At 65.5% G+C, this 25,482-nt stretch overlaps 14 protein-coding genes across 14 annotated transcripts; 9 read left to right on the forward strand and 5 right to left on the reverse strand.

Moving 5' to 3' along the window:
- Positions 1-10: 10 nt before the first annotated feature.
- PRP43 (RNA helicase) lies at positions 11-2,310 on the reverse strand (the record flags this gene model as incomplete). Its single annotated transcript, XM_060264271.1, has 2 exons — positions 11-172; positions 205-2,310. The coding sequence occupies 2 exons, from the start codon at positions 2,308-2,310 to the stop codon at positions 11-13; spliced, it is 2,268 nt and encodes a 755-aa protein (XP_060120254.1).
- Positions 2,311-2,385: 75 nt separating this feature from the next.
- SEC13 (GTPase-activating protein S13) lies at positions 2,386-3,404 on the forward strand (the record flags this gene model as incomplete). The annotated part of the gene is made up of 3 exons (XM_060264272.1): positions 2,386-2,388; positions 2,411-2,485; positions 2,508-3,404. 3 exons carry the CDS (start codon positions 2,386-2,388, stop codon positions 3,402-3,404), a joined length of 975 nt encoding a protein of 324 aa, XP_060120255.1.
- Positions 3,405-3,531: 127 nt separating this feature from the next.
- Positions 3,532-3,913, forward strand: MJAP1_000303 (uncharacterized protein; the record flags this gene model as incomplete). The annotated part of the gene is made up of 2 exons (XM_060264273.1): positions 3,532-3,654; positions 3,677-3,913. 2 exons carry the CDS (start codon positions 3,532-3,534, stop codon positions 3,911-3,913), a joined length of 360 nt encoding a protein of 119 aa, XP_060120256.1.
- A 320-nt stretch (positions 3,914-4,233) lies between these two features.
- Positions 4,234-5,874, reverse strand: MJAP1_000304 (uncharacterized protein; the record flags this gene model as incomplete). Its single annotated transcript, XM_060264274.1, has 1 exon — positions 4,234-5,874. The coding sequence occupies one exon, from the start codon at positions 5,872-5,874 to the stop codon at positions 4,234-4,236; it is 1,641 nt and encodes a 546-aa protein (XP_060120257.1).
- A 296-nt stretch (positions 5,875-6,170) lies between these two features.
- Positions 6,171-6,451, forward strand: N19M (n19m, NADH-ubiquinone oxidoreductase 9.5 kDa subunit; the record flags this gene model as incomplete). The annotated part of the gene is made up of 3 exons (XM_060264275.1): positions 6,171-6,215; positions 6,246-6,381; positions 6,405-6,451. The coding sequence occupies 3 exons, from the start codon at positions 6,171-6,173 to the stop codon at positions 6,449-6,451; spliced, it is 228 nt and encodes a 75-aa protein (XP_060120258.1).
- A 37-nt stretch (positions 6,452-6,488) lies between these two features.
- MJAP1_000306 (uncharacterized protein) lies at positions 6,489-7,924 on the reverse strand (the record flags this gene model as incomplete). The annotated part of the gene is made up of 3 exons (XM_060264276.1): positions 6,489-7,634; positions 7,657-7,810; positions 7,833-7,924. The coding sequence occupies 3 exons, from the start codon at positions 7,922-7,924 to the stop codon at positions 6,489-6,491; spliced, it is 1,392 nt and encodes a 463-aa protein (XP_060120259.1).
- A 189-nt stretch (positions 7,925-8,113) lies between these two features.
- On the forward strand, positions 8,114-9,751 carry MCT1 ([acyl-carrier-protein] S-malonyltransferase; the record flags this gene model as incomplete). Its single annotated transcript, XM_060264277.1, has 1 exon — positions 8,114-9,751. The coding sequence occupies one exon, from the start codon at positions 8,114-8,116 to the stop codon at positions 9,749-9,751; it is 1,638 nt and encodes a 545-aa protein (XP_060120260.1).
- A 56-nt stretch (positions 9,752-9,807) lies between these two features.
- On the forward strand, positions 9,808-10,473 carry MJAP1_000308 (uncharacterized protein; the record flags this gene model as incomplete). The annotated part of the gene is made up of 1 exon (XM_060264278.1): positions 9,808-10,473. The coding sequence occupies one exon, from the start codon at positions 9,808-9,810 to the stop codon at positions 10,471-10,473; it is 666 nt and encodes a 221-aa protein (XP_060120261.1).
- Positions 10,474-10,632: 159 nt separating this feature from the next.
- Positions 10,633-12,056, forward strand: MJAP1_000309 (tyrosine--tRNA ligase; the record flags this gene model as incomplete). The annotated part of the gene is made up of 3 exons (XM_060264279.1): positions 10,633-10,867; positions 10,890-11,822; positions 11,851-12,056. 3 exons carry the CDS (start codon positions 10,633-10,635, stop codon positions 12,054-12,056), a joined length of 1,374 nt encoding a protein of 457 aa, XP_060120262.1.
- An 81-nt stretch (positions 12,057-12,137) lies between these two features.
- Positions 12,138-12,683, forward strand: GLO1 (lactoylglutathione lyase; the record flags this gene model as incomplete). Its single annotated transcript, XM_060264280.1, has 5 exons — positions 12,138-12,153; positions 12,181-12,205; positions 12,228-12,556; positions 12,579-12,599; positions 12,622-12,683. 5 exons carry the CDS (start codon positions 12,138-12,140, stop codon positions 12,681-12,683), a joined length of 453 nt encoding a protein of 150 aa, XP_060120263.1.
- Positions 12,684-12,810: 127 nt separating this feature from the next.
- On the reverse strand, positions 12,811-14,653 carry SFP1 (Transcriptional regulator of ribosomal biogenesis proteins; the record flags this gene model as incomplete). Its single annotated transcript, XM_060264281.1, has 2 exons — positions 12,811-14,434; positions 14,460-14,653. The coding sequence occupies 2 exons, from the start codon at positions 14,651-14,653 to the stop codon at positions 12,811-12,813; spliced, it is 1,818 nt and encodes a 605-aa protein (XP_060120264.1).
- Positions 14,654-15,102: 449 nt separating this feature from the next.
- GPI2 (D-stereospecific aminopeptidase) lies at positions 15,103-16,132 on the forward strand (the record flags this gene model as incomplete). The annotated part of the gene is made up of 3 exons (XM_060264282.1): positions 15,103-15,247; positions 15,276-15,961; positions 16,007-16,132. 3 exons carry the CDS (start codon positions 15,103-15,105, stop codon positions 16,130-16,132), a joined length of 957 nt encoding a protein of 318 aa, XP_060120265.1.
- Positions 16,133-16,385: 253 nt separating this feature from the next.
- On the forward strand, positions 16,386-18,026 carry MJAP1_000313 (uncharacterized protein; the record flags this gene model as incomplete). The annotated part of the gene is made up of 1 exon (XM_060264283.1): positions 16,386-18,026. One exon carries the CDS (start codon positions 16,386-16,388, stop codon positions 18,024-18,026), a length of 1,641 nt encoding a protein of 546 aa, XP_060120266.1.
- A 28-nt stretch (positions 18,027-18,054) lies between these two features.
- MJAP1_000314 (ubiquitinyl hydrolase 1) lies at positions 18,055-25,456 on the reverse strand (the record flags this gene model as incomplete). The annotated part of the gene is made up of 4 exons (XM_060264284.1): positions 18,055-19,256; positions 19,279-19,470; positions 19,493-19,891; positions 19,993-25,456. The coding sequence occupies 4 exons, from the start codon at positions 25,454-25,456 to the stop codon at positions 18,055-18,057; spliced, it is 7,257 nt and encodes a 2,418-aa protein (XP_060120267.1).
- Positions 25,457-25,482: the final 26 nt, after the last annotated feature.

Below are 25,482 nucleotides of genomic sequence, written 5' to 3' on the forward strand. Positions count from 1 at the left end.
ATCCACGTGGCTACCGGCGCATCTTCTTGGCCGAGCGCCCTTCGGTCTCTTTGCGCTTGAGGAGCGCTTCAAAGACACGCTTGAGCTCGCCGTCGAGCGTGCGTGGGTCGTAGTACGCCGGAGCGCAGTCGAGGAGCCATTCCGGCCGCACTTCGGACACCGTGCGAATAAACTGGGTCAGCAAGACACAAAAAAAGTACGTACATTGCGAGACGTGAGCACAAACTCGTGGTACACGAGGAACTCGGGCATGTGGTCGAGCGTCGTGGACGGGTGCGGCGAAACGACCTGGTTGTCCTTGACCGTCTTGTACGCACCCCGCCCCCCGCCGCCGGCGGACTTGTGCGCGACCTGCATAAAGAAGCCGCACGCAATCGCCTGGCGGATGTTGGTGTAGTACCGCTTGTCGTCAAACGGCAGCGAGACGAGGTCCAGGTCGAAGCGCTCCATCGTGCGCTGCAGCTGCTGGCGCACATTGTCCGCCTGGATCAGCGCGCGGTGCGACAGGTAGTTCTGCCAGCACCAGTCGGCGCCCGTCGCAAAGTCTGGGCAGTTGGTCTTGTACGCGTGGTACACGTTGAGCATCGTGAGATGGTCGCCGTCCGGGTGCGCGAACTCGGCGCGTGCCGCGTCCGCGGCCTGGCGCTGCGCGGCCTGGCTTGGGCGCACAAACACGCTCGGCACCGAAAGCATGGCGGCGATGGACAAAATCTCGTTCGAGCACTTGAACTCGGGCGAGATGATGAGCATCTTGGCGAGCTGCGGGTCGAGCGGAAACTCGGCCATGATCTCCCCCAGCGGCGTCAAATTACCATTGTCGTCAAAGGCCGCGAGGTAGTTGAGCAGCTCGAGCGCACGCATCACCGTTTCCGGCGCGGGCGGGTCCATGTAGTCAAAGGTGACGAGGTTGTCGATGCCGAGCTTCTTCAGCTCGAGCACGGTATTTGCGAGGTTCGAACGGAGGATCTCGGGGTAGGTCTGCTCGATGAGCTCCGCCGCCCAGTCCTTTTCCGTGTACAGGCGGAAGCACTTGCCCGGGCGCGTGCGGCCCGCACGGCCCGCGCGCTGCTGTGCGGAGGCCTTGGAGATGGGGCTGACCAGCAGCGACTCGACGCGGATGCGCGGGTTGTACACCTTTTGCTTGCTAAAGCCCGGGTCGACCACGTAGACAATGCCGTCGATCGTCAGCGAGGTCTCGGCAATGTTGGTGCTCACGACGACCTTGCGTCCCGGCGGCCCACCCGCGCGCGCCGGCTCCGGTGCGGGATCAAAGATGCGCTGCTGCTGCGCGGGCGGCAGCGACGAGTAGAGCGGCACGACCTTGAGCGGCCCACAGAGCTCCGGCTCGTCCTCGAGGAGCTTGTCGGCCTCGTTGCGGATCTTGCGGCACGCGTCCTCGATCTCGTCCTCACCCGTGAGGAAGACGAGGATATCGCCCGGCTCCTCGGCCTGGTGGATCATGAGCACGGTCCGGATCGCGGCCTCGACATAGTCCTTCTCCGGCTCCTGGGTGTAGAACGTCTCGACCGGGAACGTGCGGCCGGGCACCTTGAGGAGCGGCGCGTCGTTAAAGTACTTTTGGAACTTGAGCGCGTCGAGCGTCGCGCTCATCACAATAATCTTGAGGTCCGGACGGCGCTTGGCCACGTCCTTGAGCAGGCCCATGAGAATGTCGGTGGCGAGTGTGCGCTCGTGCGCCTCGTCCAAAATGATTGTCGAGTAGCGGTCGAGGTTCGGGTCATTCATGGCCTCGCGCAGGAGCATACCGTCAGTCATGTACTTGAGAAAGGTCGAGCTGCGCTCGGTCATGTCCTCGAAACGGATCGTGTAGCCGACCTCTTTGCCGAGCGTCAGGTCCATCTCCTCTGCGACACGCTTCGCGACGCTCATCGCGGCGACACGACGCGGCTGCGTGCACGCAATCATGCGCGGCCCGACGCTCCCGTCCGAGGTGCGCACCGGCTTGTTGAACTGCAGGTCGCTCATCGCCACAAACTGCGGAATCTGCGTCGTCTTGCCCGAGCCCGTCTCACCGATCATGACCATGATCTGGTTCGCATTAAACTTTTCATAGAACTCTTCCATCTGTGCAAAGACAGGCAGGTCCTTGCGCTTCGCGAGGATCTTTTGGTAGGCGTCCGAGTACGCGCGCGGCCCGCCGTGCGAAAACGGGTTCACACCGCCGTCAAGCACGCGCCGAGCCTGCTTTCCGGTCACCTCGCGCGGCACGAGGCCCGCGAGGGGGTCCTTGTCCGCGCGCGGCGTGCCTTTCGCACGATGCGCCAGGTACGGATTCTCAGCGTCGCTCATCGTCGCTCGCAGAGCGCCACTTTTTTGGCACGTGACTCGCCACGCGGCGCGGGCGACGCTGCCACGTTATCCGCCATGGTAAGTGCTCTGGCTGATGCAGGCGACCCCCGCGTTTGGCGCACACGGCGCGAGTGCCGATACCAAGACCGTGGAGACGTACCACGAGGATGCTGTGGTATGTGGAATGGCTGACGCAGCACGATGCGCAGCTCGACTTTTACGGCAGCAAGCTGGCGACCTGCTCCTCCGACCGCACCGTCAAGGTGTTTGACGTGCAGAACGGCGCGGCGACCGGTGCCGGCGAGACGCTTGTCGGCCACGAAGGGCCTGTGTGGCAGGTCGCGTGGGCGCACCCGTCCTTTGGCACGATCCTCGCGAGCGCGTCCTACGACGGCAAGGTGTTCATCTGGAAGCAGGAGGCCGGTGCCCAGACGTACGGCGCGAGCAGCTGGACGCGCATCAAGGACCATGCGCTGCACACTGCCTCGGTGAACGCCATCTCCTGGGCGCCGCACGAGCTCGGCGCGACGCTTGCATGCGCGTCGTCGGACGGCAAAGTGTCGGTGCTCACCTTCAACTCGGACGGCTCGTGGTCGGTGGACATTGTCACGGCGCACCCCGCGGGCTGCAACGCGGTGTCGTGGGCGCCGGCGGTGGTCGCGGGTGCGGACGCGAACGAGCCCGCGCCGCTCGTCCGCCGCTTTGCGAGCGCGGGCTGCGACTCGGTTGTAAAGATCTGGGAGTTTAGCGAGGAGGACAACCGCTACATTGAGGTCGAGCAGCTCGCCGGGCACACGGACTGGGTGCGCGACGTGGCCTTTGCGCCGAACCTCGGCCTGGCACGGACCTACCTCGCGTCCGCGTCGCAGGACGGCACCGTGCTCATCTGGACCCAAAACGGAGCGGAGGCGCCGTGGACCAAGACCGCGCTACAGCCCAAGAGCAACCCGGCGGACCCCGCCAAGTTCCCGGACACGGTCTGGCGCGTGTCGTGGAGCATCAGCGGCAACGTGCTGGCCGTGAGCTGCGGCGACGGCAAGGTCTCGCTCTGGAAGGAGAACCTCAAGGGCGCTTGGGAGTGCATCAGCGAGTAGGTACCGAGCGACTCACCCAGCCTCGACGCATAGTCGGCCGCCCGCATCTCCATAGCGCTGTACCGAAATGAGTTCCTTGCTTGATTCTTCCTCCACGCGAAATTGGGCCATTTTCCGCTCCACTACGATGTCGTCGGCCGCCCAGAAAGCGTCCGCGGCGCTCTTCTCGATGGTCTCGCTCGAGGCCGCGGCGACGCGCGCCACGACACGCGAGCTGTCCGACAAGATATACCACGAGCTGCGCATCGCGGTACGTCGCACTTCTTACCCAGCTTCCGTCGCGCGAAGACGCACAACACACGCCGATCGGCGAGCTGACACGCATCCTGAGCGTGCAGAACGGCCAGCTGGAGCCGCTCGCGAACCTCGAGCTGTTCCTGCGCAGCAAGCGCATGCACAACTCGCTCATGGAGCGGTACAACCCGCTGTATGGCATGTCGGAGCAGGACCGCATCAAGGCCACCGCCCGGCGGGTCGGCCTGGATGTGCCGGCCGACCAAAAAGCGTAGTGTGGGACGGACGGGATGCGTGCTTGGGTGCGTGTAGATGGGATGCGTGCGGGTGGTGCACAGGATGTGCTGCGCGAGGCCGATGGATAGGCCATGCTGCCCTGCGCCTCGGCACCTGGGCTGGTCCGTGGACGTGCGCTGGATGCGCCTCGCCAGCCACGCTTGGCCCCTGCTAGCCGCTACGAGCCACGGCGAACTACTATTGCAACCCCCCCCCTCTTTTTCCCATCCTCTCGATAGCCCACCCACCTGGTTCTTACGTCTTGCAACATTCGTACATATCATCTACAGATGCACAACAGGCAGTACGATGCAACCCCCTATGCAAAGTCGCGCAGCACTGCTGTCGTGCGCCGCCGCTTGATCTCGGCGGGCGGCTGCGGCCCAGGCGTCTGATTGGCACCCGGTGCAACGTCCATCGATGCCGCGTGACGGAGCGGCGGCGGGCTGTTACCTTGCTCCCCACCCGGCTCGTCCTCGTCGTCCTCTTCGCCGTCCGAGTCGCGGTAGCCACGCAGCGGGACCTTGTAGCTGCCGCTCGGGGCGACGGCCGAGCACAGCTCCTCCGCGTCGTCGATGCCGTAGTTGACAAAGCTGAGCGAGACCGGCGGGCGGCGTGCGGCCGGCTTCGACGCGGCGTGCATCGCATTCGCCTGGCGCAGCGCCATCATCGAGCCACGCGCACGGAGCCTTGCGCCCTGCGCCTTGTCGCCCGGCGTCGAAGTGACGCTGCTGGGCCCGCTCGCATTCATGCGCTTATTGCTTCCGTGTTTGCGCAGTGCCTTCTGCGACGTGCGCTGGCGCACCGGCGACGGGGCGAGGCTTGGCACCGGCGGCGCGGACTCGACGCCGGTCATGGTCATGATCTGGAACATGGGCGTGCTCTGCGCCTTGCGTGGCGCCTTTTGCGTTGCGGCCCGCGCACGCCGCGACGGCGACAGGCACTTGGTCGGCGACGAGGGCGATGCCGAGATCGGCGCGGGCGACTGCAGCGACGTGGCGGCCATCGCCGGGGTGAGCGACCAGTGCGTTGCGTCGATGCTCGTCCGTGCCGACGACTCGCCGCTCGTCGACGAAGGATCGATAAACAGCGGCTGCGGTGCGCCCGGCCGCAGCGCCTGCAGGCCGAATGACGACAAGGCGCCCGAGAGGTGGCCGAGCGAGTGCGGCTCGGCGTTCGGCACGAGGCCCAGCGAGGAAAACTGGTGTGCGGGCTGGAGCAGCGGCTCGTTCCACGCACGCAGTGCCAGCGGCGAGCCGCTCACGTGGATCGGGGAGGTATGGTGGGAGGGAATCTGCGCGGGCGATGCGGTGACCGCCTCGCTGCGGTCGCTGGGCGTGGCGGATGCGCGCATGCCGTGCGCCAGCGTTGCGTCGCGGTTGAGCGGCGTGTGCGGGGGTGTTTCGCGTTTGATCTGCGAGTCCATCAGCTCGGGGTGGGCGGAACGCGGTGTGCGCAGGTCCGCCGGCGGCCACGGGCGCATGCGCGTCGGCACTTCGGGCGACGGATGCTTGGCGGGGTCTGGCGACGGTTGCATTGTTGCCGACCACATTTCGCCGTACTCGCTCTCGCTCTCCGCACCACCCGAGAGGCGGCCGCGCCCCGCGAGCATGTCGGTGCTGTTGGTGGCGCGCGCGAGGCTCGTCACCGAGCTGGTGCTGGCGGTGCTCGAGCTGCTTTCGAGGCCGCCGCCGAGGTCGTCTGGGTGCAGGCTGCACTGCCAGGAGCCTTGTGTGAGCCATGTATGCGACGTACCCAGCGGCCCGAGGTGTTTACTCGCCCCAGACAAGTCCGCGGCGCTCGCGTTGCGCAGCGGAAACTCGTTCCCGAGCGCTTTCGGCGTCTCGAGCGCATCGTCAAAATGCATCGACCCGACGCTCGTAAACTCGGCCAAGGGGTCACTTATTTCAGAAAAAGACATGGAAAAGGAGTCCATCGCATCGACAAACGGCGACGTCATCGTGCCGAGCTCGGCCCAGGACACACGTCCTTGCGCCTGGCGGGAGAGGAAAGCACGAGCGGCTCTCGCGCGCGCTGTGTTGGTTCCTGAGCAAGTCGCGCCACAGTATGTCCGTCTGTAGCCCTGCGCCAAACGTGCCTGAAATTGCGCGCAGCCGCGTCGAGCGATGGTCTAGCCCTGCTGCCTGCCGCGGTAGATGTTGCTCGCGTGCGGCTGGTCCGAGGCCACGCACGTTCCACGTGGCCTCACGTGGCAAAGGGAGCGCCGCGCCGGGTTTCGTCGTTCGACGCTGCACCATGTCTGCCGCTTTCCGGCCGTTTGTGAACACGTTCAACTACCTGGTATGTCGCGAGGCTAACGTTCAGCGCCAGTCTGCGCACGAGCGCCCGATCGTCTTTTTCTCGCTGCTCGTCGGCTTTGTGGGCCCGACGGCGGTGATTGGCGTGCCGCGTGTGCGTGCCTCGTACGGCTGGAAGCCCGCGGAGCGCATTCCCGTTACCTATCCGCGTACGTATGCATTTCTAACGCAGTGCCCGACAGGCCGCGGGAGCCGGTGACGGGATACGATGACGAGTAATCTACACTGTAGGCGAGAATGCCCGCATGGGATACCACTAGAGCGCGAGCACCAAAAAGCTGAAGCAGCTGCCTGCCGTCAGTCCCAGCACGAGCCAGAACGAGAGGATCATGGATGCGATCGACGCGTCGCCGTCGAGCGGCGCATTCGGCGCATCGAGCAGGCGGTCCTGCTCCACGTCGTCCGTAGCTGCACTTTCGAGGGGGACCGCGGTGCCGGGGCGCTTCTCGAGGAGCTTCGGGCCCGAGATCAAAATCGAGGTCGAGTTGCACCCGGTTGTCACGCCCAGGAAAAAGACCAGCGCGAAAAAGACGGCGTCGGGCAGCGCCCACGCGGGCGTCTTGTTGCTCTCGCCCACCAGATTGCACGCAAAGAACAGGGGGAAGAAGAAGAAGCGGAGCGTCGTGCACGCAAGCGACACCCATCCGCGACGGATCAGCAGATAGGTCGAGAGCACAGGCAGGCGCCGGCCGATCAGGTCGCCGAGATTCATCGCGACAATGTGCAGCGCGACAAACACGCTCGCACTCTCGACGAGCGTCCCGTCGGGGCGCGAGTGCACCGAGCGCGCTTGAGACGTCAGCGCGGGGTACACGCCGAGCGTCACGAGGAACACACAAAAGATGCTCGCGGACCACGGCAAGATGCGCTTTTGCACGCGCATCAGGCGCCGGAAGCCGTCGGACGAGCGGGAGCGCTCCTCCGCCCCGGCACCCCACTCGTCCATCCGCGCCGAGACCGCGGGGAGACGCAGCGCGCGCCAGAGGCACACGAGCGTCGTCGCCTGCAGAAGCGTCGTGGTGAGAAACACGGCCATGGCCGCGTTTGCATTCTCGTGCGCCTGCTTTGTGTCGGACGACGGCGCACCTTTGTCGAGCTGCACGGCGAGCATCGTGGACACCAGGTTGACCACACTGCCAAACACGCCTTGCAGCGCCTGCCCGGCAAGCATGTAGCCCATCAGCGTGCCGTCGACCGTGAGCTGTGTACAGATGACCATGATGGCACTCTGCATAAACGCCTGGGCCACCGCAAGCACCACCGATATTCCAAGCAGAAAGACATAGTAGGGGTATACAGCCTCCAGCGGCTCCGTGCCGCGCACCGGCACCGACACAGCGAGCACGAGGAAGCCGCCGATCGATGCATAGAGCGCGCGCACCACGCGGTGCATTGGACTCGCCTGCATTAGTCTCGCCACCTACATCTTTTCGCCCACCACGCATCGTCGCGAGGATCGCACAGAAAACCGACGTCACATTGAACACGGTCATGATACCGCTGCTAAACGTCGTCGCGACACCGGGCGCGAGCCGGAATGCATCGTGGAAATAGGCCATCGATGTCACAAGCGTGTTGCTACATAAGCACAATAACATACAATGGCGCAAGCATGCTCATCCCGAGCAGCACCGCGAGCCACTTCACCAGCGCAATGCGCCCCGGCGAGCCTGCTGGCCGCGCCGCCTCCATGCTGGAGGAGTACCTCCACTCGAGCACGTGGCCACGGCGTCGTTTCGGCCTCGACAGCCGGTCAGCGGGATGCTGCGTAGGAGTGTTCCCAGTAGACTACCGCCCGTCGCGGCAGTGCGCCGCTTCTCGCAGAGCGCTTGCGTGCGTGGTGACGACGATGGACCGAAGCGCGGCCGCGCATTTCCCGACATGACCGAGTCGCTCGTGTCCGGCTCGGCGAACCCCGTCAAGTTTGTGCGCGCCCACGCCGGCAAAGGCGCCGTATTAAACTACGGGCGCCGCACACGCTCTGGCGCGAACAAAGCACTGCGCGCCGCTACTGGGCTCGGCCAGGCACACGACGAGCACAGCGCGCCAAAGAAGCCGCTGCCGGAACTCCGCACGTTTTCGCAGCCTTCCTCCTCGGTCAACTCGCTCTCGTGGCTCAAGTCGGGCGGCGCACAGCAAGGTACGAGCGACACTGGGCGCCCAATGCCGCGGAAACGCACCGCACTGATTCTCCCGGGCCAGGGGTCGCAGTATGTGACCATGTCGCGCGATTTGTACGACCTGTTCCCTGCCGCACGCCACGTGTGGCACGAGGCCGAGGAGACGCTCACCGCTTTCATGCAGGGCCAGCCGCTTACGAAGGACGACATGGCGCTCGCGAGTCCCCTCCGCAGCGCGTTTGAGGAGAAGCTCTTGCAGGGCGCCACCCTCGAGACGACACACGCACCCAAGCCGGGCTGGCTCTTGGACCTCGTATTTGCAGGCGACCAGCTCGAGCTGACACGCTCCGAGAACGCACAGCCGGCGATTCTCGCGTGCACGCTCGCACTGCTCGCCGTGCTGCGCCACGAGTTCGGCGTGGACCTGGTCAAGGAGCATATTCACTGGAGCGCGGGGCACGGCTCGGGCGCGTACGCGGCCCTCGTCGCCTCGGGCTCCCTTCTCCAGGTCGATGCACTGCGTGCGTTGCGGTACCGCGGCCTTGAGGCGATGAAGTGCCTCGAGAACCACCCGGTGCTCTTCCCCGAAGGATCCAAGCGGCCTGCAAGTATATACGAGACGTGGGGCTTTGCGAACGCGGGCAGTGGCAAGGGCAGCGACCTGATTGTCGAGACGCTGCCTTCGGAGCCGTCTCCGGACGAAGACGGCTCGACGCGGAAGTGGAAAGGCACGCAGGTCAGCGCGGTCGTCGTGCGCCCGGGGCGTCTCCAAGACGCCTTGCGCGAGGTCGACACGGTGCAGCACGAGATCCACAACGGACTCGTGCCCGGCATTGCGCGCGACGAGTTTGTCGCCGTGGCCAACGTCAACTCGCAGCTGCAAATGGTCGTGGCAGGAACGCGTGTTGGCGTGTCCTACGCGTGCGACCGCCTGCGCTTCAAGCTGCTGGGCGCGCGCGCCGCCAATCTGCCCGTCTCTGGCCCGTACCACACGTCGATGGTCAAGTCCGCGACGGACGCCTTCCGTGGCGTAGTCGACGTGATGCCGATCCACGATCCTTCGCCCGATCTGGCGGTCGTCTCGTCCCTCGACGGGCACGTCTACCAGGACAGCGTCGATATCCGCACCGATCTTGGCAATGCGCTCGACGCGCCTGTGCACTGGGTGCAGTCGATCAGCACCCTGGTCGAGCAGGGGGTGCGCCGCTTTGTGTGCCTCGGCCCCGGCCGGGCCTGTGCGCACCAGCTGAGCAAAGAGCTGGCGTACTACGAAAAAAGCCTCGGCTCTGCTATGAACGACAAGTCCTCCAACTCCGAGTTTGAGGTATGGAGCGTTTCTACCACCCAGGGCATGGAGCAGCTCGCCTCCGCCCTGCGCCGCGTGCCGCCGGCGCCATAGCTTGTACTTGTACCCCGATATATCACGTGACCCCCTACCGGTCCGCTTCCAACACCATGGCGGGGTACGGCGTGCTGTCGCGTGTCGTGTGCCTCTGCGCTCTTCTCGCCCTTGCGCTTGTCCCGGAACAGGCAGAGGGTGCGTCTCTGTCGACCAAGGTGCCTGCACATGAAAAGACGTGCTTCTACACCTGGGTGGACCAGCAGTACGAAAAGGTCGGCTTCTACTTTGCCGTGCAAGAGGGCGGCAACTTTGACATTGACTACTCGGTGCACAGTCCGTCGGACAAGGTGGTAATCGAGGGACAAAAGTCGTCGCAGGAAGACTATGTGTTTACCGGGAACGAGTACGGCGAGTACACGTTCTGCTTCGAGAACTACCTGAGCTCGGCAGAGGACAAGATGATCGACTTTGACATTACCGTCGAGTCGGAGCCACGTCTCGAGCTCCCGCTCGCCAAGGCCTCGCTGCTGTCGGAGCAGTCGACGCCGGTCGAGGAGTCGATGCTCAAGATCGACTCGGACCTGATCGCCGTGGAACGCACCCTGCGCTACTTCCGCATGCGCGAGAACCACGGATACTCGCTCGTGGAAAAGACACGGAAACGCATCCTGCGCTACAGCATCATTCAAACGCTCATGATCATCTCCATTTCCACCGGCCAAGTATTTATCGTGCGCCTCCTCTTTGACAAGGGCTCGACGATGCGCAACCGCGTCTAAACTATGTGATATATATACCCGTCTGTAGGCACCGCTCGCGCACTACGACGAAGACACGCGCCCCACTCCCCTTCTCGCATCCCCGGTAGCACGGCACGGCGCTGCTCGTTGTGCTTACCTAATCCTCCTTTCGCACGCTCGCTTCTGACTCAATCCAACATGTCGGCTGCGGACGCCTTGACGGCGACCAAGAAGTTTGAGCTGATCTCGCGAGGCATCGAAGAGATTCTCGGTGCGGATGCTATCCACAAGATCCTTGAGGAAAACGAGCGGCCGGTGCGCTGCTACTGGGGCACGGCGCCGACCGGCCGCCCCCACGTCGGCTACCTCGTGCCCCTGACGAAGCTCGCCGACTTTTTGCGCGCGGGTGTTAATGTCAAGGTGCTCTTTGCGGGTGCGTGTCGCGACTAATTTAGATATCCATGCGTTCCTGGACAACATGAAGGCTCCGATCGAGCTCGTGAAGCAGCGCGCCGAGTACTACCAGCGCATTCTCATTGCCGTGATGCAGGCGATCGGCGTGCCGACCAACCAGATGACCTTTGTCCTCGGCTCGTCGTACCAGCTCACGGAAAAGTACAACTTTGACACCTACCGCCTCGCGGCGATGGTCACGGAGCACGACGCGAAAAAGGCCGGCGCCGAGGTCGTGAAGCAGGTCGCTTCGCCGCTCATCAGTGGTCTGCTGTACCCTGGTCTGCAGGCGCTCGACGAGCAGTACCTCGACGTCGACTTCCAGTTCGGCGGTATCGACCAGCGCAAGATCTTTACGTTTGCCGAGCAATACCTGCCGAAGCTCGGCTACGCCAAGCGCTCGCACCTCATGAACGCCATGGTGCCGGGCATGAACGGCACCAAGATGTCCTCGTCGGACGTCGACTCCAAGATCGACTTCCTCGACTCGCCCGCGGACATCAAGCGCAAGATCAAGGGCGCCTACTGCATGCCGGGCGAGATTGAGAACAACGGTGTGATTGCGTTTGTCGGCTCGGTGCTCATGCCGATCGCGCGCGTGCGCGCCGACTCGGTCGCGATGGGCGTCACGCCGGACCCGCACTGGGTCCGCCCGCTGGTCCCGAGCGATGCGCCGGCCGGCACGCTCTTTACCATCCCCCGTCCGGAGAAGTACGGCGGCGCGCTGCACTACAGCACCTACGACCAGCTCGTGTCCGACTATAAAGAGCAAAAGGTGCACCCCCAGGACCTCAAGTCGGCCGTCACCGAGGCGCTGATCACCCTCCTGGAGCCGGTCTATCACATGTTTGAGACCGACGAGTCCTTCCGCAAGATCAAGGCGCAGGCCTACCCCGAAGACGAGCCGAAGGAGGTCAAGAAGAAGGTCAAGAAGGGTACGTATTTTTTTTTGTGCTGACGCAGTGAACCCCCGCATGGCGCCGTTCATCCTCAAATCCGAGGGCGGTCTCGCGGAGACCGAGGAGGAGGCCGCGGCGAACGCGGCTGCGGCCGGCGTGCCGTACAAGCCCTCGCGGAAAGGCAAGAAGCAGGACGCTGCGCCGGCCAACACCGACGCGCCGGCCGACGCGCCGACCGAGGCGCTCGCCGCGGTCGATCTGCAGAAATAAGTAGCTTCGTCCATGACGTAACGCACGTGGCATCCACTCCAGCAGGGTCCAGGTCCTGGCCCGGGCGTCCTTGCCACAACCATGCCGACGACTTCTGGTACGTAGATGCGCGGCTGACCCCGAGAGACTGCGAGCTTCCGCTTTAACCAGTAGGTGGCTTTTCTGACGCAGCACGATGCTCCGTGTGAAGGACCCCAAAAAGTCGCTCGACTTTTACCAGGACGTGCTGGGCATGACGCTCATTGACACGCACGAGGCCTCCGACTTTACGCTGTACTTTTTGGGCTACGAGCACCAGAAGGGTGTGCCCCGTGGCGAGCGTGAGGCGCTCCTCGAGCTCACGTACAACCACGGCACGGAGAAGGACCCCGACTTCCACTACCACAACGGCAACACGGAACCCCAAGGCTTTGGCCACATTGCCATCTCGGTGGACAACATCCAGGAGGCGTGCGAGCGCTTTGAGCGTCTCGGCGTGCGCTTCCAGAAGCGCCTGACAGGTACGTGCCTTGGCTAACGCAGACGGCAAAATGAAGACGATCGGTACGTTGCGCGACTCACGCAGCCTTTATCCTCGACCCCGACAACTACTGGATCGAGGTGGTTCCCTCGCAGGGCGGACAGTAACTGGTACAATCATGACTAGCATTACGTAGGTATGAAACCGTATCGTCTACAATACAAGGCACAGGCCACAAGCTGCGCCATCCATACGATATACACAAGATGGCGCGCGATAAAAAACCCATATACATCACGGCGCGTTTCCGCCGGTCATGGACATATTGCCGTTGCTCACCGCAGCGAGGAACGCCGCCGAGCTGGGCTGCGCGCCCGCATTCGGCGCATTCTTGGCACACTGTGCCTGCGCCTGCTGGTTCAGGAGCGCCTGCGCTGCGGCGGCCGCCTGGACAATCTGCTCGCGCGAGAGTGTCTCGGTCGAGACGGGGGGGCGGCCGCTGATGCTATCCGCCTTGGCGCTCGCGCCGCCGCCATTCGCGTGCAGCAGCTGGAGGCCAAGGAGGCCATGCGATCCCGAGTGCAGGTAGTGGTAGCGCAAACCGTTGAGGTTCTTGTAGCGCTTGTCGCAGTTGCCCACCTGGCACACGTACGTCTTTTCCGGCTGGCTCGTGGCGGCGGGCTTGGTCGGCGTCGAGGGCGCCTCGCGGGATTGCGGCTCGGGTGCGTTGGTGCCGGTACTGTGTATACCAAAGGCAGCAAGGTCGGGTGTCTGTCCCGCTGCGGGCTTGTGGTCGGTGGCGCCTACGCCTGCACTGTTTGCGTCGCCGTTCGGAGTCGGTGTGTTCTGTGCGGAGTTCTGCGCGCCATCCGAAGGCAGCACGAGGCCATTATTGACGTTGCGCAGATTTTGGTTGCAGTGCCCGTGAAGGCGATGGTACTTGAGGCCGTTCATCTGTTTGTAGGCCTTGTCGCACCCGGGTGCAGGGCACTTGTATGGCCGGTGCTCGCTCGCATTCGAGTCGGACGGCATCGGCGAGGCGGTTGCGGACACGTTTGATGCGCTGCTTCCCACTGACGGCGCGCTGCCGTTGGAGCCGTTGGAGTTGAAGCGCTCGCGCTTAGCAGGGCGCGCGGCTTGGTTCGCCGTTGCCGACGGGAAAAAGAGATTCGGAGGCGCACACGACGGCAGCTGGTGGTCCTCGGTGTTGTTCCCGCGGATCGACAAGTTGGAAAAGACGCTCGGCTGCGTTGTAGAGCCAAAGAACGTCTCGCTGTCCGAATCCAGCGTTGGCGTACCCGCCCGCGACGAACCCGGCGTGGAAAAGGGCGAGGCGGGCGAGTATACATTCGTCATGCCGAACGGATGGCGGTTGCCGCCGTCGATCAGCGCGCGGTACAGCGGGTTGGCGCCGCTGCCACTACCCATGTTGGGCTGGCCAAAAGCGCGCTTTTTGCCGCGGTTGGTCGACGGCGAGCGCATCACCGCCGTGTCAAACGCACTCGGCGAGTCCAGATTCTCTGCCGAGGTCACGACCATCGGCGTCGAGGGGCCATTGTTCAGCGGCCGGTCGCGCTTGAGGTCCGAGTCGGTGCCCGACGCCTTGCTGCTCCCCGGGCTGGTCACCGGGGACACGGGGCCCGACGGCGCGGCCGGCGCCGAGGCCTCCGAGGCGATGCTTGCCGTCTCCTCGAGCTCCTCGTCCGTCATCATCGACGGCACGTCCTCGTCTTCGTCTTCAAAGCGGACGTGGCACTCTTCGTAGTGCTGCAGCAGGTCGTGGAGATCGTCCAGGCCTCTCCCGCAGCACGTAAAGTTGCGGCAGAAGGTCGACTCCAGGCGGACGGACGACGGCGCGGCGACCGTCGCCTCGGAATCGGTCGAGGACGAGAAGCGCCCAATTGAATATTCCAGCAGACTAATGGTTAGCACAATATACATACTCGGCGACGTCCTTTCCGAACGAGAGCGCCATCGATTCACGGAAACTGCTGCTGCCGCCCAGCGAGCCGCTCAGCCCGAGATAGCTGCCGGCGCTGCCGCCGGGGCGGGCGGACACGGAGGAATCGCTAGTGGTTTTATCAATGCCATCGCCGCCCCGTGCGATAGGTATAGGGCCTTGGGTCGCACTCGTCATCGTTATTGCTTTGGGCGAGCCGCGACGCCGGACGGATAGGTGGCTGAGGGTGGAGAGTGGCAAATTTGAGAATTCCCCCGAGCGTCGGCGGGCCCGAGTGGACCGAGGCCTGGGAGGGCGGCGACTCCCCGATGGCCAGGTTCCGGGGCACTCGCTGTTGCCGCACGACAGTACGCTTATCTAATAATACTGCATCGGATTTCCATTGATTGGGCCCAAGTAGCGAAGAGGAAATCAACCTAGTTAGCTCATGCAGCATAATATACGGCGTACATCGTACCTGGCACGTTCGCTCATCCGTTGGACAGTCCTGCGGACTAGCGCTCGGGTGACAGACAGGTGATACATTCGGCACACGCTCAAAATTCAGCGGCTTAATCTCCTCAACGAAGCTGCATCGCGATTGACGCATACGACAAGATAGTTTGTGCCGTAATCGGGGCTGCGCAATGCACAATGTCGGTGCGCACGCAACCGTCGGGCCATCGGCCTCTTCGGAGATCCACACGCCCTGGCGGAAACTCTTGTGGAGGCGGCAGCCGTACCCGGACAATTATGTCGACGCGTCCTTCCTGAGCCAGCTGCGGACGAACGGTAGGTGTGGGTCGTGGCACTGACGCAGCGACGGCTGCGTTTCCTTCCTATGCGACCATTGCTCTGTCGTCGCTCGGCATCGTCCAGCAACTGAGCTCGGTGCTCTTGTTCGTCGCCCTCTTTGTGCACCTGCACCTCGGCACACTCTCGGCGCAGGCGCTGGTCGCCGGCAGCCTCGGCGTGACGCTCGTCCTGGGGTGCATCAGTCTCAAGGCGCACCCGCTGTCGAAAGACCAGCCGTCTCTGCTGCGCAGCCTGCCGAGCCTCGCGGTGCTCGCGCTGACATTGCACGCCCTCTCGCCGGTCCTGCGCACGCTCAGCGAGGCGACGACGAGCGACAGCATCTGGGCGTTTTCTGCGATGCTCTTTGGCTGCCACTGGGCGCTGGCCGACTACTCGATGCAACCCACGACCCGCCCGCTGCTCTCCTCGACGCTGAGCCTGAACCTGGCCATGTGCGCGAGCGTCGTGCTGTCCAGCCGGCTTTCTTCCGATGTGGACGTGTTTGCGCTGCTGCTGGCCGCGCTGCAGCTCTTTGCGATTTACCCCCTCCTGCGCCAACGTATCTACCTCGCCTTTGGCGCGATGCAGCACAGCGGCGCAGCGATACCCCGCGCCGCCGTTCCGTGCACGATGGTGCTCGTAGCGGCGAGCCTCTATGCCATGCTGCCGCTCAGTCGCGTCGTCGCGGTCGTGCTGATGCCTGGCAGCCTTGTATTTTTAATGGTGCTATGCCCCCTATGGATGCGGCGTGCCCAGCGCTGGAAGCACGAGATGCGGGGGCCGTGGGACGAGGCGGTGTTAGCGCCGGCCGTCGACGGCCTTGTCGGCGATGCATCGAGCCCATTTGATGGGGCGCAGCCTCCACTTGCGCAGCGCATGTGATTAGTTTGTGCCAAGCCGCGTGATAACGCCGCGCCGCTTTAATAATCCCAGGCTGAAGCGGTGCAGCGGAACCGTACGAGTTTAGCCTAGATTAACGTTCCTAGGTTTGTCCTCTTGTTGCACCTCCAGCATGGATTCCGAGCGGGGCCATAGTGTCTTCAGCTCGAGTCCCTCCATTACCGTCGCTTCAGATAACACGGCATCAGAGCGCTCCCATGAAAAGGGGATGGACAAAATCGATCTGGGGAGTCCCATGCCCCCGACGCCCCAGCGGTCCGAGACGGCCACTTCCGAGTCTCGGCACCACTTTTTCCACCCGGGGTCGATCCTTCCCAAGGTCGGCACGACCTTGATGCACCCGCGGCTCCCCCGGATCTTTCCTTCGGTGGATTTTCCCAACCAGGGCCACGGGTGCCGCTCCGAGTTTAACCAAACTGCCCCGCTGTGGGTGTGCCAGCCGCTAAAGGCCGTGTACACGGTATTCTTCATCTTGGTAACTGCGTTCGTTTACCTGCCGTGGCAGGCGCTCTGGAATATCCCCCGGAGCTGCCGCGGCCGACCGGCCTGGTCCTGGTCGCGGTCCATGACCGTTCTTTTTCTGCGCCGATGTGTGACCTACATTTGCAACACGCGTGTCGTTCTGACCAAGACACCGCCCAAAAAGGAACCCAAGCTGAAGCACAGCGAGTTTACGTGGCTCGAGCCGGAGGCGTATCTAACGCCGTGCGGCGCCAGCGAGAGCCTGGAAAAGAGCCCCGACTTTCGCGGCGAGCTCGCGCGTGCGATGCAGGTGCAAGGCGTCGGCGCGAAAAAGATCTGCGGATACTGGTACTTTGCGCAAGGCAGCCAGCTGCACGCCAGCACGCCGGCACGCAAGGACGAACAGGTGCTTTACTACCTGCACGGCGGTGCCTACTGGATGGGCAGCGGCCACGAAGGCGGCCCGACCGGCAACCTCGCCAAGAAGTTTTTCGCGTGCCTCGCCGGGCACGCCGCGCCGGTGCCGGCGCGCCTCTTTGCGCTCGAGTACCGCCTGTCGCAGCACACCGACTTTCAGCACGGGAGCTACCCCGCGGCGCTCGTCGATGCGCTCGTGGGGTACCTGTACCTCGTGCGCGCGTGCGGCTTTGCCCCAGAAAATATTGTGCTGGTCGGCGACAGCTCGGGCGGCAACCTGGCCATGGCGCTCTGCCGCTACCTGCGCGACGAAGGCGTGGCCGGCGTGCCCGGCTCGCTGCTGCTCTTTTCGCCGTGGAGCGACGTGTCGCGCTCGCACAGCGGCCCGGTGCAGGCCCCGAATCCCTTCTCGTCCGTGCACGAAAACAAGAAGAGCGACATTATCGACGCCTCGGTGCTCTACCGCAACACGAGCGTGATGGCGTTCCTCGGCAAGCTCCCTGCGAGTGAAACCTACCTGAACCCCTACATTTCCCCCGTCTCACTGCAGCTCGATGCGTTGTCTGGCGGCCGTCCCCCCCACTGGGGCTTTTACGGCTTCCCAAAGCGCACCTACATTGTCACTGGGAGCGCCGAGCTGAACACGGAGCAGCACGTCACGCTGGCGCACCGCCTTGCGCAAGGCACGCAGCGTGGCGTCCCGGAGTACGTCGGCGACCGCATCAGTGCCTGCGGCGATGCGGAGCAGTTCATCTGGCGCGGCAGCTACCCCCGGTCGCACCGCTGTGCCGACCGGCACCAAAACACTGACCATCACAAGATTCACGACTCCACGCCCCTTGACCCCCGCGAGGTGGTCCTCGACGAGGTCCACGACGCGATTCATGTTTTCCCCCTCTTTTCCTGGTACGAGCCTGAGCGTAGCCAGACCATGGATCGGATCGCCAGCTGGATTGCCCACGAGGCAGTCGGCGCGACCGACACTGTACATGTATAGCATCTGTAGCGTCCGAGTGCATTTTTGTCTATGAGTGAATCCCGTGGCTCGCGTGGTTGTGCAGGCTGCGCCGCACGTAAAAGAGCTGGTAGGCCTTGCAGCCGAGCACTTGCGCGAGCGTCGCGCGCGTCACCTTGTCGTCGTCAAAGCGGTACCACTGCTGCTTCCAGCGCGAAAAGTTGGTATAGTGCCCCGAGGTGAGCGTGCCCTCGTGGACGACCACGGTAAAGAGGTCGTAGAGGAACATCGTTGGGTCCTTGGGCTCCTCGCTTGTGTCGTCGTCGTGTGCCTCGACGCAGCAGTCGCGCACATCGACGACCAACGGAAACTGCACGCGGGTGTCGACCTTGGCCGCGCCGACCGTGTGCTCGTACCGCTTGAGCTGGATGCAGAGGACCGGCGGCAGCTGCAGCAGCCCCATCTGCTTCACCGCCTTGGCACTGTTTTGGCACTCGCTGCAGCGGTACGACGCCTCGCCGAGCTGCTCGGGCGAGCAGTACCTCGCGAGGCATGCATTCAGGCTCTGTGGCTGCACCTCGGGCGTGCCCGCCAGCGACGCACGCGCCTTCTTGTCTTTTTCCGTTTTGGAGAGCTTCTTTTTCTTTTGTGGCGCGAGGCTGTCGTCCACAATGCGGTCGCGCGCGTCGTCCGAGCGCACGTCGAGGCTCAAGTCGAGGAAGGGCTCGCGTGTATGCGTCACCTTGCTGCACCGCAGGCACGTCACCGAGCTCTGCAGCACGCCGCAAAAGGTGCGGTGGATCACACATGGACAGCCCGCGCCGTGGTCGAGGTTGCCTTTGCTGTCTGCTGCGCGGTCCGCACGCTCGTAAAGCTGCGCGTTCGCCTCGGCGCCGTCGAGCGGAAACGGCGGCAGCTGGCCGCGCTCGTGGGCGTGCTGCGTCAGGGCGCCGTGGATGCCGTTCAAGGCGCTGATAAACATCTCGTGTGCGTCGTGCTGCCCGGTCTGCGACAGCTCGCTGGAGGAGCTGTCGACCCAGATGGCGTACAGGAACGAGGTCGGCCCGTACGGCCCTTTGTTGTCCGAGCGCGAGTAAAACTCGGCGTAGAGCTTGTCCATCTCGCACGCAAGGCAGTCTTTCCCGACGGCGCACAGCTGTGCATTGTGGCGGTCTGAGAGGAAGTAGTTGCGCAGCAGCGGGTTGTGCAGGAACGACTGCAGGATCACGTTCAGAAAGCACGTCGCACCCATATTCCGCAGTCCGCGTGGCGCTGCATTAGCCAAGGTACCTACTCCGACAAAAGGACGCGAGGCGCGCCTCGTCCGCAAACGCGTCTTTTTCGAGCAGCGTATCCAGCGCATGCTCACCGGCGCGGTGCACCGCCGAGCGCCCTTGCTCGGCGCGGCGCACATGGTCGAAACGCGCGTCGTACACGACGTCGTCACACGCGGAGCAGAACAGCGTGCCATGCACCATATCGCAAGCTGCATAAGTCGCGCAACGTACCAAACGCGTGCCCCTCCTCTGCGAGGTGCAGGCCGATGTGCGACGTGCCGACCTCGGCGCCGTCGACGGCATCCGCTTTTTGCGCGCCGGCGTCCGTCACGGGGTCGCGGAAGAAGCACGCAAAATACGTGCAGCTCAGGCACACATACGGCCGCCGCAGGTCCATATGGCACACGGCACACGTAGGGTACTCGAGCCGTGTGCGCTTCACGCTCTTCTCGTCCTCCTCGTCGGTCGCATCCTGCGGCCGGATCTTGCCTTCTTGTATGTAGCGCCCGTACCGCAGCGCACCGGCATACCGCCGCAGCACACGCCGCATCTCGTCCGGCGTCTGAGATGCGAGGTGCTCACACCCCGCACGCTCACGGGGCAGCGCAAGCAGGCGCTCGGGCACACTCCCTCGCCCTTCGCTACGCATGGTGAAAAGGTGGAGCACTATCCACGTGAGGCGCACGGCCCGACCCAGGCGGCGAGCGCCCAGCGGCGGGGGGCGTAGCTACGGGGGTGCCGCGCCAGGTCGAGCGGCAGCGCAAGCGGCGCGCCGAGCGGCGCAGCGTACAGTGCGGCAGAGAGCAGCGCGGCAGAGAGCGTGGCGTCCGTTGCATACGCACGCAGCCGGCCCACGAGGCGCGCGGCGAGGCGGCCCTCGGCGGTCGTGTACGCCGACGTGCGCAGGCTCGCGTACTCGAGCACCGCATGCACGAGGCGCAGCGCCGTCTGCGCGGGAGCCGCATCGTCACACAGCGCGTCGTCGACCGTGCCGAGGATCTGCACGGGGAGCGCGCCGTCCAGCAGGCGGTCCATGCTCTCCATGTGCGCGACGCGCAGCGGCGCATCGAGGTGCACCCCGACGACGTCCGACATGAGCTGCAGCCAGTACGCGGACCGCTCGGGGGTGCGCGTCGCACGCTCGCTCGCGACGCGCATCGCAATCCACTGCAGAAAGCCGCGGCGCGTGACGAGCGTCGCGCCGAGGTATGGAATGCGCGCGGCGCACGCAAAGATCGACTCGAGGCGCGCCTGGTCGCGTGCCTCGGCGTGCGTATTCGCCTGGGCGTGCGCGAGGGCGCCGTCGGACAGCGCGTCGTACAGGCTTAGGAGCAGGTCCCAGACGTGGCGGCGCTGGAAGACGCGCCAGTCGGCACGCGTGCGCCGCCGCGCTTCCGGCGCGCTCGAGTCGGCGAGGCGCGCGTGAGCCGCGAGCGCGTCGTCGAGGAAGCGCAGGAGCCAGCTGCGCTCGTGGTGCAGCTGGTCGGACGACGAGTGCAGCAGATTATAGAGGAGCGGCACGTCCGCCACGTCGAGCTTCGGGCGCTGCAGCAGGAAGCGGCAAAAGACGGGAAAGAGCGTGAGCTGCGGCGCGGCGACCGCACGCAGGCAGTGCGCGACAAAGAGCGTCGCCATCGTCGGCAGCCACGGCACCTCTTCGTAGCGCCCGGTGATTGACGTCGGCGGCGGCGGCGGAATCACGTCGCGCACGCGGTCGAGGATCAGGAGGACGAGGTCGCGCTCGCGGAACGTCGCTTGGCCGATGCTCGCATACACCTTGCCCAGCAGGCCAAGCGCAAAGAGGCGCAGCGGCGCACGGTGTGCAGAGAGCGCACACACCACGACGCCGATCGCGCCGGTGCGCAGCACCGCGAGCCACTCGAGGCCGGTCAAGTGGCTCTCGCCCGCCTCGCGCTCGAGCATCGCACCCCCGACCAGGTTCAGCACGAGCCAGGGATCGTAGGCGCTCGCATCGCCCGCCGCCGCCTTGGCACGCCGGGGGAACTGGACACAGGCGGCGTGCGTGCGCTGCGCGTCGAGCGACAGCAGCGCAGCGAGGAGCGTGTCGCGCTGGAGCGACGACGGCACCAGCGCCTGGTCCGCGCTCCACGCGCCGAGCACATCCAACAGCGACTGCCCGGTTTGGCGCTCGTGCGCCTGGAACAGCGAAAAGAGCGCACGGTCGCTGGCGCTCAGCGTACCCGTGTACAGGTAGAGGAGGCGCGCGAGCGTCGTCGGCGCCTGCACCGCATCCGGCGCCTGGCGCGCCAGGGCAACCAGCAGCGAGACGAGCGCTGAACGCAGCGCAGCGGCCGCGGCATCGGCCGGCGCACGCACCGAGCTCAAGAGCTCGGTGCGCGTGACGAGGCCGTTGAGCGCACGCGCAGCGCTCGCCGCACGCAGCGGCACGGTGCGCACGAGCGCAAGCGCAAGGCGCACGCCGTCCAGGTCCCCAGCACGGTACGCGACCACCGCCTCGAGCACCGGGTCGGCGAGCGCCGCATCGGCCCGCTGCGTGCGTAGCACGAGCGCAGTAAAGGCCCGCACTGCGCGGCGCGTACGCAGGCCGTCGCTCGCCTCGTCGGCGTACTGGTGCACCACCTGGCGGAGCGCCACGGCCGTCAGCGCATCCTGGAGCGCAGGCATGCCCAGCTCCGCAACGAGCCACACGAGCTCGGGCGTCAGGGCGAGCACCGGCATGAGCTTCGCGGCGAGCGCGTCGTGCGCAGAGCGCGGCAGCAGCGCCATCGCGAGGCACCGTGCGACGGCGTGCGGCCCGACGACTTCGGCAGCCGTCGCAAGGAGCGCGTCGACGAGCGCAGCGGGCACGGGTTCGCGCGCCGCGTGCGTCAGCTCGAGCACGGCGAGCGTCGTGCAGGGGTATCGGCGCACGGCATCTGCGGTGCTGCCCCACGCTGCTTGCACGTCGCGGAAGCCGCTGGGGACGGCATAGACACAGCGCATAAGCACCGCGTCTGCGTCCGAGGCCATACGCACGATCGGCTCAAACGGAATGCGGTGCTCTTGCAGTGCACGCAGCGCCTGCATCGAGCCGGAGGTGGGCGGCGCGGCGCCGTCGAGGCCCGCGGGCAGCGCAGAGCACAGGACGCGGTGCAGCAGCCGCACGCCCGCCGCATCGTCCAGCAGCTCGACGAGCGTCGGCAGCGCCCGCTGCAAGAGCGCGTGCGACTCGGCGTTGGGTTCTTTTGCGTACGCCGCGAGGCACGCAAGCTGCGCCGAGCGTGCGTCGCCCGGCGTGCGCAGCGCCTCGAGGAGCGTGCGCACGAGCGCTGTGTGCGCCGCGGGATGCGCGGCGCCCGCCAGCGCACGCGCGCTGTGCAAGAGACGCACGTCGCTCGTGTCCTCGGCGAGGTGCGCGACGACGTTCTCCACGAGCGGCGCCAGGCACGGCGCGTACGACGCGCGGCCGGCGGCCATGCGGGACACGAGCTCGACGAGACGCACACGCAGCGCGGCCGACGCGGCGGTGCGCTGCTCGAGCAGCGCAGCGACGACGGGGTGCTCGACTAGGTAGATGCGCAGATCAAAAGGCGACAGTTCGTACGTCGCGGCCCACTGATCGAGTGCATCGAGCGTCGTCTCGACGGCGGGTGCATCGGCATTTTCAAGACGCTGCAGCAGCACGGCCCAAAACATGCGCCAGTCGCTGCCGACGGCGCCAGGGAGCGCAGCATAGTCCGCCCAGCGGCTGTGCAGCACGGCCAGCGCGCCGTGCGCGTGCTTGGCTGCCCAGAGGTTCTGTGTCGTGGGATCGAGCGCCCACGCATCGTCGGCGGCCGGCGCCGCGGCAGACGTCGACGGCGCAACGGCTGCAGCATGCAGCAACGCCGTGCCTGCGGCAAGCGCCTTGGCCGTCGGCGCGTCGCCGCCACGCAGCTCGCTCAGGAGCGCCGCGAGCGCGGCGTACGGCTTGCGCTCGGCGACGAGGCGCACCACGAGGCGCACAATGTACTGCACGATCGGCTCGCTTGCGTTGGCGTCTGCGCCGCCGTGCGTGCCAAATAGCCCCTTTTCGAGGCGGATCGCGGCCTGCTCCATGAGCACCATGAGCAATGGGCTGGGGCACGCCTCTTCTGGCGCATTCGGCAGCGTCTGTGCGACGAGGGCGCGCGCGCGCTCGGCGTAGCGGTACGGCGTCTTGAGGCAGCGCTGCATGCACTCGTCCCAAAAGTTGAGCACACTCGGGACCGCTGCGTCGTTCCTCGGCAGCGCCGCGAGCCACGCATGCAGCTCTGCGGGGTCGTGCGCAAAGAGCGCGCTGCCGCCGAGCTGGCTGTGCAGCAGTGCCGCTGCGCGGCGGCGCACCGCGCCGTCTGTCTGCGAGTACAGCGCGAGGAGAAAGTGCAGGTTGGAGCGCAGCGCGCAGCCCGGCCACGCGCTCTGCGCCTTGGCCGCAAAGTCGTACGCGGCCTCTGTAGTGCGCGAGACGATCTGGAGCGCGTGCAGCTGGCACAGGCGCTCGAGGTGCAGCGGCCCTTTGGCGGTGGTCTCGAGGAATGCGCTGCTGAGCAGCTTGCCCGCGTCGTAGCGCGTATCAAAGGTCATGCTCGGCAGCGCGGTGTGGTACAATGCGAGCACGCGAAGCGCGGCCTCCTGGCGCATGCTGCCCGTCTCGGCCACGAGCTGGGCCACTGCGTCGACGGACGGGAAGCGCTTGCGCCACGCCAGCTCGAGCGTGCGCCGCGCCTCGGTCCATGCGCCGTCGTGCGGCTCGTCAAAGTGCAGCGACGTGCGGCGCGCGGCGCGCTCGACGTGCTCGACGCGCTGCAAGGCGCGTGCAATGACAAGGCACGCAAAGTACTGCACGAGCGCGTCGGCGTGGCGCAGGCCGCGGCCCAGTGCGCGGAGCAGCATCTCTGGCGCGGTATTCGCCAGGACCGTGGCCATGGGCGGCGGCGTGGCATTCGGCGTGGCGAGCGGCACAGGCAGCGCGAGCACGCGCCCGACAAACGCCATGCTGCCGAGCCACGCGCTCTCCGCCTTGGGCTCGAGCGTGAGTGTACGCTGCGCCGACTGGAGGTAGCCAGCGACGAGCTCCGGGCACGCGGCGAGGATGCGCAGCGCGAGCTCTTGCTGGCGCAGGTCGTCGACCGGTGCGAGCTGTTTGACGAGGTGCGCGAGCACCTTGTTGTACACGACGGGCCCGCCCTGCTCTTCCTCGAGCTTGGGGTACCAGCCGCGGTCCTGGTAGCAGATGCCAAAGCCGGGGTGCGTCGCGATGCTCAGGAAGAAGTGGTGCACGAGGTCCGCGACCGACGTGTTTTCGCCGATCGTGTCCTGCTCGCGGGTATAGAGGCGCAGGAGCGACGCGCACGCGTGCTCGCTCATGAGCCGCGCCTTGGCGCCGCGCGGCACGGCCGTGTCCTTGAAGAGCTCTTCGTGCAGGATTAGCAGGACGTACTGCACGACCTCGGCAGGGTCGTTGTACATCCCTTTGAACACGACGGGCAGCCCCTCCCCGCCGAGGTCCAGCAGCGCGGTCTTGAGCGAGGCGTGAAAGGGCTGGGCAAGCATCGCGCCGAGGAACAAGAGGTACTGCGTGCGGATGTCTGCGTCGTGCAGCGACACGAGCGCCCCCGCGCGTGCGCGGCGGCGCATCGACAGGAGCCGAGCGTGGACGTCTGCGCTCCAGTGAAAGCGCTCCCAGACGCTCTGTGCGAGCTTTCCACGCGCAAACGCCGCCATGGCGGTGAGCAGCTTGAGGGCGACGAGCGCCGCGATCGTGTCGCTGCTGCCCTCGCGTTTCTCGCGCCGCGCCTGCGTCGCCGCGGCAATGTAGCCGTGCATGCGCCCGAGCCACGCATTGGTCGGCGCCAGGAGCTCTTCGATGATTTTTTCGCCGAGCGCGTGGTACGGCTGGTGCACCGAGAGCAAGTCGAGGATCTGCGCGAGGACCTGCATCGGCACCGGGCGCAGCGTCGGCAGCGTCCGCTGCTCCGCGACCTCCCACGCATCCAAGATCAGGGGCACGAGCGGCGGCTGCGCTTCACACAGCTGCCGCGCAAGGTGCAGGCGCTCGTCGGTCACCGCGACGTGCGCCGCGGCGTACTCGCCGAGATCGGCAGCGTGCAGACGCAGCGCGCCTCGCAGCTTGTTCAGCGCGGCGGCCGACGCATCTGCCGAGCTATTGGCAAGCTCCGCACGCAGCGCGTCCACCGACAAGCGCGCCGCCATGCTGAAAGAAGCCAAAAAAGGCTGAG

This window comes from Malassezia japonica, chromosome 1 (assembly GCF_029542785.1).
Source record: "Malassezia japonica chromosome 1, complete sequence".
Lineage (NCBI taxonomy): Eukaryota > Fungi > Basidiomycota > Malasseziomycetes > Malasseziales > Malasseziaceae > Malassezia > Malassezia japonica.